Raw genomic sequence first — 11,098 nt, 5'->3', positions numbered from 1 at the left:
GGGGGGTTTCGGTGGCGATCCCACGAGTGTGAGTTAACTCCGGAGGCGCTCTATCCATTTGGTTGCAGGAGTGGATTGTCTATGTGAGTGATGAGGAAAATGAAGTGATGATCCAGAACGGTGTATGGTCTATGGATAGCAGATATGACGCCAACGATGGAAAGGGGGTCGCTGTGCGCGTGTGGTGGCGGAATCGGTGTACAACCATATACAGGAATGGCATTCGAGACATGAGAAGAAGGCCAAAGTTGCTTATTCCTCCCTCCGTTTTTATTAGTTTTAACCTAAGTCAAACTTTATAAAATTCGATCAAGTTTATCGAAAACAATTTAAACTTTCATAATGAAAAATATATATGGTACAAAAATATATTGAATGATGATTCTAATGGCATTGACGTGGTACTGCGGATATTGATTCTCTTTTTATAAACTTAGTCAGAGTTTAGCAAGTTTGACCCAAAAGAAAGCTAATATGCGAAACAGAGAGTCTTTAGCTAGGAAGGTGTAAGTCATGTGATGTGCAAGTTGTGGCTCCAAGATCCACCTGATTGCATTTTGCAAATTGTATCAGATGAAATCCCATACATGTTTTAACTTTTAAGTACTAATAAAGTTGCATGTTCTCCTAAAAGGAAAATCTAATATCTGATTCTTTTTTTCTCCTTCGTAACGAGCCTCAGAAACTGTATATACTTGCAACAGGTTCAGTCAACACACATACACACATGGTGCCCTAAAACAAAGACAGGGTGGTATATATACATGCATCGTATACACCAAGCCGAGCGCAGAAACCAAAAAAAAAAAAAAACAGGCCGAAAGGCTCTACACGTAGACAAATTTCCTTCAGTTTTGCTAGAACTCATCTAGATGAGATATAATTTGGTCTCATTCACCTTTTATAGCTATTGAATGTGATGCTATAAGATGCGTGTTGCTGACGTGAGTTGTATTTCTTTTTATTTACAAAGTGAATGAGACCAAATTATATCTCATCTAGATGAGTTCTAGGTACTCCCAATTTCCTTCGTTTTGAACGAGCCCTTTACTAATACTGATTTTTTTTCTTTCTTTAGCTAAACCTTATACTAATATCATGCAGCATATACCACTGACGATTCCACACTGAGCTTCAGCTGTATGTACATACATACATACTCCCTCCATTTTGATTTACTCGTCGTGATTTTAGTTTAAATTTGAACTAAAACCAGGACGAGTAAATCGGAACGGACGGAGTAGCTTTATGAGATGAGATATATATATTTCACGATCCTCTTGCGTCCGCCGGCTGAAAAAGAGGTCGGATACTCCTTGACTATTTCATGAGGTCCTTGGTGATGGCAGACATGCAGCTGGAGCTCCTGGTGAGGCCACCGGCATTTGCGCTGTCCCTGGGGCTGTTGGACTTGCCCCTCTTCCTGAAGATCTCCCTCATGGCCTCCGTCTGCATGAGCACCGGGTTGGCGCGCCCCAGGCGGTTGAACCGCCCGCACACGGCGATGTGCGCAGCCAGCGCCTCCTCCGTCGTGCTCCGGCTCCTGTCCGCCTCGTCGGTCACCGCCGCCGCGCACAGCCCGCACACCCACCGCCCGCAGTACCGCTCCCGCACGCGCCGCACGTACTCGGCCGAGCACTCCTCCGTCATGCCGCAGCACTCGCAGCGCGCGTCGTCCACCTGCTCCGACACCGCCGGCAGTTTGGCCGCCGCGTCCAACACGGCCGCCTTCTTGGTGAACTCCAGGGCCAGGTCGGACATGGCGCGCTGGAGCCCCTCCATCGAGATCCTCCGCGGCTTCGGCTGCTGCCTCGGCCGCCCCATCGGCACCGCCTCCGCCGCCGCCGCCACCGCCGCGTCACCATTAGGCGCCATCGATCTAGCTAAGCAGCTAAGCTACCCTTGATGCAAGAAACCAACCGCAAACTAAGTGGAAAGCTCTGGCAGATTATCAAGCAGCTGATGTATAGCAGCTAGTGAACTCTGACAGATTGCAAGTGCGAGTTGAATATCAATGTGAAGGAGGGGGCGAGCTTTTTATACCGTCGAGGGATAGGGTACGTATGCATCCACCTCGCCGCTCACGGAGCGCCGCCGATACGTGTGGAGCGGACGAGTCGGTGCCTCGTCTCTGCTCGTGACATTCATAATTAAGAAGGCGAGAGGGATCACCTGGAAGCCGTAGATCTCTCAACATTCCTATGGCTACGATTAGCTAACGGTTACTTGGTTCAGCTAGTGCTGAGCTAGCTGGCCTCAACGTCTCATGCTCGTGACCCGTCAGCGAGATCTTAATGTAGCTTGGGAAGGTGGCAGAGCTACCTGATCGACCTGCTCGAATTTTCTTATCCACGAGTAATTATGGGCCTGTTTGGTTCCAATAAGTCACCTGACTTATAAGTCCGGTGACTTAAAACCAGTGACTTATAAGTCACATTTGTTTGGTTGTCACCTGGCTAAGTCACCTAACACACCTTCATACACCAATCAACATCATGCAGGTGGTGGGACCCACGCAAAAGGGGATGATTTATAAGTTTTAAGTTGGGGTGGAGCAACTTATGACTTAGGGCATGTTTGGTTCCAATAAGTCACCTGACTTATAAGTCACCTTTCCATACCTTTTCACACCAATCAACATCATGCAAGTGGTGGGACCCATGCAAAAGGAGGTGATTTATAAGTTTTAAGTTGGGGTGGAGCAACTTATGACTTATAAGTCGGAGTGACTTATAAGTCGGGTCTGTTTGGCAAAATAAGTCACTTTTTTTACTTTTCGACTTATAAGTTGGTGACTTATTTGAAACCAAACAGGCCCTATATACTAGTAGCAGTAGCAGCGCGAACCAATCCGTGATTGAATGATTAGAGGGATTATGGTATTCCAGCCCACCAGGGTTTAAATGATGATGCTCGCATTTAGGGATAAGTGTATACGTGTGTATATAAATGCTTGCGTTTGTACCGTATTTAAAAAAAAAGTAGCAGTAGCAGTAGGCTGGAGTAGTAGCTAGTGTTTGTGGTACGCGAAAAATCTTAATTGGAAAGACATAAGCCCGTTATTTATGCATGCATGGTCTCAACTTTCAGTGGTACCATTGCTTTTATTTTTCATCTCCAAACTATTGAAAGTCGCAGGCTGGTTACTACTTGTCCTCTCCAGTCTCCACGATGAAGAACGACTGTTACACTTGGTCATCGTGATAGACATTTGTGCAGATAGTAAGTTGATGGACTTGCTCGAATTTTCTGGGCCACGAGTAATAATCCTACTTCGAGACTGAATTGCAAGAGAACACCATTCGTGCACTGGCGGAGCTATTTGTTATGCTGCAGGTGCCATGGCCCCCCAGCCTAAGAATATTTTGTGAAGAAACATTGTTTAGGATGACACAAGTTAAGATAAATACAATATATGACCCCTCCAGACAATTATATTTGGCTATTTGCCCCCTCAGTAATATCTCGCTAGCTCCGCCACTGCATTCGTGCATGGTTGCAACTTGCAGTGTGTTGCAATCGACACTAACGGATCTGTCGCGCTGGTCACTTCCTGTCCTCTCCAGGATCAAGAGCGAGACATGGTGGAAATGATGCGTGCGTGAAGAACTACGATTGCACCGAGACTTAAAACTGTTAGAGAAAGACACATTTTCTTAGAAAATAATAATAACTGCCAGTAATCCCCCACATACGGCAGATCAGACACAAATGCTAGTACAAGTAGAAAGACAGTTATATCAACCAAAAGTATATGGGCATTCCTCTCTTCTGACCCTAAACAAGTAGTGAAGTGAACATGTCTTTCGACGATAAAAACAAGATTTGGAGAAACCAAAATGAAATTCTTCACAGCAAAGCAAGTGATCGATCACGGGCACTGTGGTGTGACTGTACCACATACCGCCGCACTGTGCGCGACGATATCCACAGAACTGCCCAGCCACCCTAGGCCAAGCAAAGCGGGTAAGTACGTACCGACGTGCCGTGCGTTGCATGAAGAAAAAAAAGGAAGAAACAAGGAGTGCGCAATCACGAGAGGCTCGACCGGGCCGAGAAGATGTGCATGCGTGCATGGCTCTTTTTCGTTGCACTTGGACTCCCCACTCCCGCGCGTCACGCTCCGACAGCTACGCCCTCGTCATTGGGTTTTTGCGGCTGTGTAGATTGCGCACTCTCTCTCTCACCCTCTCGCTCCTGCGCTTGGATCTTCCGGTCTTGGACTCGTGTCAGCCAACCGGTGGACCTTTTTGTTTTTTTCACTACATTTTTTTGCTACGATGGATTGTTTTTTAAATACTCCATCTAATTCAAAATAAGTGTCGCAGTTTTAAACTAAGATTGATCGAAAGTAGTACCAAACTCGTATTTTTTTAGGGAACAAACTCGCACTATCACATACGTACTATACTTCGTCAAATTTGAAATAAATGTCATGGTTTTAGTTCAAAATCTGATCAAACTAAAATCGACAGCAATGCATAAACCCGAAGGTAGTTCATCAAACCAAAATTGACATCTCGTAAGAAGCAAGGTCAAAGAACGTGCGAGGTTGTGATCTCTTTGTTGCTTCGATTTTCATGATGGATGGATGTCATTGTGAACTGCTGTTGATGCCTCTGTCTCCCAAACAATAGTCAATATGACCGTATGAGCCCAGAAACGGTCACTTGAGGTTCTGAATGACCTAAAGGCAATTTGAGGCAACGCCACACATGCATAACACCCTAATTCATAGTGAGAGCAAGCGCCTCCTTGCGCATCATGGCCTAGAGCATTGTCAGATCGAAGCAACCCACGATGGTGATGGACGAGGCCCCAATGAACGCGCCATTGATGGTCCTACAGATTGCAACCACTACCCTAGACCCACCTCCTTTTCTCACCGCCACATGGATATTGATCTTCACTAATCCCGATGGTAGTGCAATCCAATTCTGAACATTGGCAACAAGCGCCCCTCCCCTGGTCACTTTCACACTGTCTTGAACTAGGTCAAGTTCTCTCCAAAAATAGCTGGCGAACAGCTTTGATGTTTGCCCACATGGATTAATCTCCTTCTCGGATACAATACAGCCCAAAGCATGACAAGGACGCGTGTCCATGATTTCATGCTCAAAGCTTCCATGACAGTGAAAAGCCAATCCTTTGTCATTGGTTCTTGAACTATGCAAATAAACGATATGATGTCATCCTCGACTAAATCACATACACACCTAGACATAGTGTAGTTGTGTGGCAGACATCAACATACCATGTCAAAGACAAGTTTCTCTCTGGCAAGATGATTTGTACATTCTAAATTTGTAGTCAATTTATACGCTTCATGTCTTCGTTTTGAAAAATAAGTTTATATATTGCATGCTCTGATTGTAGGTATATGTTACATACAACATACAGTGAGAAATTCACATATACACTATGATTCATTCTAGAACTCTAAAGATTTTCTCGGGTGCGTGGAAGAAACAAGTTGTAGAGGAAATCCGTCGAATTGGCACGCCAACTGCTAGGACCCACATGATATAAATGTGCTAAAAACTAAAAAGGGTAAAATGTGGCTTCCCCAAATGAGGTAATCTTGATGAAAATCTTTAAATGTGACAATTCCTATCCAAAATACAGAAACATAGGGTACAAATTGGAATTTATCCTAAAGTTTTTTTTTTAGAAAAGAAGGAAAAAAAGTCTACTTCTTTAGTCTTTGGTAATACCCTCACAATAAAATATACTACTCTAATTTCGACCCGGACAAGCTAAACTTACACTCAATCATCATGTGTCTAACATTCACGAATTGCGAGAGGAGGCCATACTTATCCTAGCATAGTGTGAGTTGTAGAGATTCACAACGATTTTAAGCTACCCAATCAGCCAATTTTACCTCCTTGGTGCCATGTCAAGCTGGGGTCGGTCCTAAGATTTCAGAGTTTACGACGAGATTGGAATACAAGGCCTTTTATTCAAGACACTGGAAAAAAAGTCTCTCTCTCTCTCTCTCTCTGTATATAATCGTAGAATAATTGAAGTATATACTTATAAGAAATTCCTGATTGTATTCGGGATATAAAGCAAACAAGTTATTTGAACATTCGATTTTTGCAAGCATTGTTCGGGATAATGAACCAACCTAACATTTGGATGGCTACATAGGAACAAATCCATGAAGAAAATAGGTGGATGGAAGTTTAAGTAAATCAACTATGAAGCAACTTTTTTGTGTTTCCTTCGAGTTTGAACTTACTGTACCGAGCATAACGGGTAGTAGGAAACCTTTGGCGAAGAAGACACATTTTAGCAGAATAGCCATAGCCCCTCCATGGATTCTATGAGGACACCCGAGTAGGCATGGTCATCATAGACTTGGGGGGTTCACATCACGTAGAGGGGAGGGTGGAATTGATTGGGACCAAACATGTGTGATATTAGTAAAGTGGGATCGATTATGAGCCTTTAGCATATGAAATTGCAAATCCTACCTTCTTCGTTGATGGCGGCGACCCGGGTAAGGGGAAGAGGAAAGAACAAAGGCAGTATACATTAGGGGTTTGTGGCCTACTGATACATCCATTTTGCATCATGCTTCTATATTGATATTTATTGCATTATGGGCTATTATTACACGTTATATCACAATACTTATGCCTATTCTCTCTTATTTTACAAGGTTTACATGAAGAGGGAGAATGCCGGCAGCTGGGATTCTTGGCTGGAAAAGGAGCAAATATTAGAGACCTCTTCTGCACAACTCCAAAAGTCCTGAAACTCCATAAAAGTCATTTTTGGAATTAATAAAAAATACTGGCAAAAGAATCAATGTCAGGGGGCCCACACCCTGTCCACAAGGGTGGGGGCAACCCCCCCCCTAGGGCGCGCCCCTTGCCTCATGGGCCCCCTGGCAGCCTTCCGGTGGCCATCTTCTGCTATATGAAGTATTTTACCCTAGAAAAAATCATTAGCAAGCTTACGGGACGGGACTCCGCCGCCACGAGGCGGAACCTTGGCGGAACCAATATAGGGCTCCGGCGGAGCTGTTCTGCCGGGGAAACATCCCTCCGGGAGGGGGAAATCATCATCATCGCCATCACCAACGATCCTCTAATTGGGAGGGGGTCAATCTCCATCAACATCTTCACCAGCACCATCTCCTCTCAAACCCAAAACCTCAGATTGGTACTCTTGGGTTGCTAGTAGTGTTGATTACTCCTTGTAGTTGATGCTAATTGGTTTATTTGGTGGAAGATCATATTTTCAGATCCTTAATGCATATTAATACCCCTCTGATTATGAACATGAATATGATTCATGAGTAGTTACGTTTGTTCCTGAGGACATGGGAGAAGTCTTGCTATAAGTAGTCATGTGAATTTGGTATTCGTTCGATATTTTGATGAGATGTATGTTGTCTTTCCTCTAGTGGTGTTATGTGAACGTCGACTACATGACACTTCACCATCATTTGGGCCTAGAGGAAGGCATTGGGAAGTAATAAGTAGATGATGGGTTGCTAAAGTGGTAGAAGCTTAAACCCTAGTTTATGCGTTGCTTCGTAAGGGGTTGATTTGGATCCATATGTTTCATGCTATGGTTAGGTTTACCTTAATACTTCTTTTGTAGTTGCGGATGCTTGCAATAGGGGTTAATCATAAGTGGGATGATTGTCCAAGAAAGGGCAGTATCCAAGCACCGGTCCACCTACATACCAAATTATCAAAGTAACGAACGCGAATCATATGAGCATGACGAAAACTAGCTTGATGATAATTCCCATGTGTCCTCGGGAGCGCTTTTCTCATATAAGAACTTGTCCAGGCTTGTCCTTTGCTAAAAAAAGGATTGGGCCATCTTGCTGCACCTTATTTACTTTCATTGCTCGTTACCCTTACAAATTACCTTATCACAAAACTATCTGTTACCGATAATTTCAGTGCTTGCAGAGAATACCTTATTGAAAACCGCTTGTCATTTCCTTCTGCTCCTCGTTGGGTTCGACACCCTTACTTATCGAAAGGACTACGATAGACCCCCTACACTTGTGGGTCATTACCTCCCATTGTGAGCTTAAGATATTTTTTTTGCTTTGGACCTTAAGTTGGTACTGGTACATCTATAATGACAACACTTGGTCGGTGCCCTTGCCATAAGAGCACCCAAGGGAGTCGCTCCGCTCGCCCTACCCTAGGGTCGAGCCCATGTCAGGCAAGATAGTCACCAATAACATATCATTCTCGTATTTCTCACCACCCGAGCCATTCGGTGGTAGAATGCTAGGTGTCTATAATGTAGCATAGAGCACGTGTTTAGCACTACTACGTTTTGAGCTTGCGTTGGTTTTCCTTGAAGAGGAAAGGGTGATGCAGCAATAGTACCGTAAGTATTTACCTCAGTTTTTGAGAACCAAGGTATCAATCCAGTAGGAGGCTCCTCAAAAGTCCCACGCACGTACACAAAAAAACAAAGAACTCGCAACCAACACAATAAAGGGGTTGTCAATCCCTTCACAGCCACTTGCGAAAGTGAGATCTGATAGAGATAATATGATAAGATAAATATATTTTTGGTATTTTATAATATAGATTGGAAAAGTAAAGATGCAAATAAAAGTAGATTGAAAGCTTATATGATAAAAGATAGACCCGGGTGAAGGAAATATGCCCTAGAGGCAATAATAAAGTTATTATTTATTTCCTTATATCATGATAAATGTTTATTATTCATGCTAGAATTGTATTAACTCGAAACATAATACATGTGTGAATACATAGACAAACATATAGTCACTAGTATGCCTCTACTTGACTAGCTCATTAATCAAAGATGGTTATGTTTTCTAACCATAGACATGTGTTGTCATTTGATTAATGGGATCACATCATTAGGAGAATGATGTGATTGACATGACCCACTCCGTTAGCCTAGCACTTGATCGTTTAGTATGTTGCTATTGCTTTCTTCATGACTTATACATGTTCCTGTAACTATGAGATTATGCAACTCCCGTTTACCGGAGGAACACTTTGGGTGCTACCAAACGTCACAACGTAACTGGGTGATTATAAAGGAGTACTACAGGTGTCTCCAAAGGTACATGTTGGGTTGGCGTATTTCGAGATTAGGTTTTGTCACTCCGATTGTCGGAGAGGTATCTTTGGGCCCTCTCGGTAATGCACATAACTATAAGCCTTGCAAGCAATGTGACTAATGAGTTAGTTGCGGGATGATGCATTACGTAAAGAGTAAAGAGACTTGCCGGTAACGAGATTGAACTAGGTATTGGATACCGACGATCGAATCTCGGGCAAGTAACATACCGATGACAAAGGGAACAACTTATGTTGTTATGCGGTTTGACCGATAAAGATCTTCGTAGAATATGTAGGAGCCAATATGAGCATCCAGGTTCCGCTATTGGTTTTTGACCAAGAATAGTTCTAGGTCATGTCTACACAGTTCTCAAACCCGTAGGGTCCGCACGCTTAAGGTTTCGATGACAGTTTTATTATGAGTTTATGAGTTTTGATGTACCGAAGGAGTTCGGAGTCCCGGATGAGATCAGGGACATGACGAGGAGTCTCGAAATGGTGGAGACGTAAAGATCAATATATTGGACGACTATATTCGGAGTTCAGAAAGGTTCCGAGTGATTCGGGTATTTTTCGGAGTACCGGGGAGTTACGAGAATACGGGGAAGAGTATTGGGCCTTAATGAGCCTTAGTGGGAAGGAGCCAGGAGGTGGCGCGCGCCCCTCCCAAGCCCAGTCCGAATTGGACAAAGGGTTTGGGGGCGCGGCCCCCGTCTCCCTTCCTTCTCCACTTCCCTCCTTTCCCCCCTTCTCCTAGTTGGACTAGGAAAGAAGGAGTCCTACTCCCGGTGGGAGTAGGACTCCCCTTGGCGCGCCCCATCCTAGGCCGGCCGCACCTGCCCCTCCCTCCTTTATATACGGGAGCAGGGGGGCACCCCATGACACACAAGTTGATCTACGGATCGTTCCTTAGCCGTGTGCGGTGCCCCCTCCACCATAATCCACCTCGATAATATCGTAGCGGTGCTTAGGCGAAGCCCTGCGTCGGTAGTACATCAAGATCGTCACCATGCCGTCGTGCTGACGGAACTCTCCCTCGACACTCGGGTGGATTGGAGTTCGAGGGACGTCATCGAGCTGAACGTGTGCTAGAACTCGGAGGTGCCGTAGTTTCGGCGCTTGATCGGTCGGGCCGTGAAGACGTACGACTACATCAACCGCGTTGTCATAACACTTCCACTTTCGGTCTACGAGGGTACGTGGATACACTCTCCCCTCTCGTTGCTATGCATCACCATGATCTTGCGTGTGCGTAGGAAATTTTTCGAAATTACTACGTTCCCCAACAGTGGTAGCAGAGCCTAGGTTTTATGCGTTGATGTTATATGCACGAGTAGAACACAAGTGAGTTGTGGGCGATACAAGTCATACTGCTTACCAGCATGTCATACTTTGGTTCGGCGGTATTGTTGGATGAAGCGGCCCGGACCAACATTACGCGTACGCTTACGCGAGACTGGTTTTACCGCCGTGCTTTGCACACAGGTGACTAGCGGGTGTCTATTTCTCCAACTTTAGTTGAACCGAGTGTGGCTACGCCCGGTCCTTGCTAAGGTTAAAACAGCACTAACTTGACAAACTATCGTTGTGGTTTTGATGCGTAGGTAAGAACGGTTCTTGCTCAGCCCGTAGCAGCCACGTAAAATTTGCAACAACAAAGTAGAGGACGTCTAACTTGTTTTTGCAGGGCATGTTGTGATGTGATATGGTCAAGACGTGATGAGATATAAGTTGTTGTATGAGATGATCATGTTTTGTTGAAGTTATCGGCAACTGGCAAAAGCCCTATGGTTGTCTCTTTGTTGCATAAGATGCAAGTGCCAAATAATTGCTTTACTTTATCGCTATGCGATAGCAATAGTTGCAAGAGCAATAGTTGGCGAGACGACCATGTGACGACACATTGATATAGATCAAGATGATGAAGATCATGGTGTCGTGCCGGTAACGATAGAGATCATGACAGTACTTTGGAGATGGAGATCAAAAGGCGCAAGATGATCATGACCATATCA

General features: G+C 44.5%; 1 protein-coding gene across 1 annotated transcript; it reads right to left on the bottom strand.

The window, feature by feature from the left end:
* Nucleotides 1-1,028: 1,028 nt before the first annotated feature.
* LOC123065132 (uncharacterized) lies at nucleotides 1,029-1,991 on the bottom strand. Its single transcript, XM_044488490.1, has one exon. The coding sequence runs from the start codon at nucleotides 1,873-1,875 to the stop codon at nucleotides 1,321-1,323; it is 555 nt and encodes a 184-aa protein (XP_044344425.1). The 5' UTR covers nucleotides 1,876-1,991; the 3' UTR covers nucleotides 1,029-1,320.
* Nucleotides 1,992-11,098: the final 9,107 nt, after the last annotated feature.

The sequence above is a fragment of the Triticum aestivum genome, chromosome 3B (assembly GCF_018294505.1).
Source record: "Triticum aestivum cultivar Chinese Spring chromosome 3B, IWGSC CS RefSeq v2.1, whole genome shotgun sequence".
NCBI lineage: Eukaryota > Viridiplantae > Streptophyta > Magnoliopsida > Poales > Poaceae > Triticum > Triticum aestivum.
The sequence above is the reverse complement of the archived record's forward strand: the minus strand, read 5'-3'. Positions and strand labels throughout refer to the sequence as shown.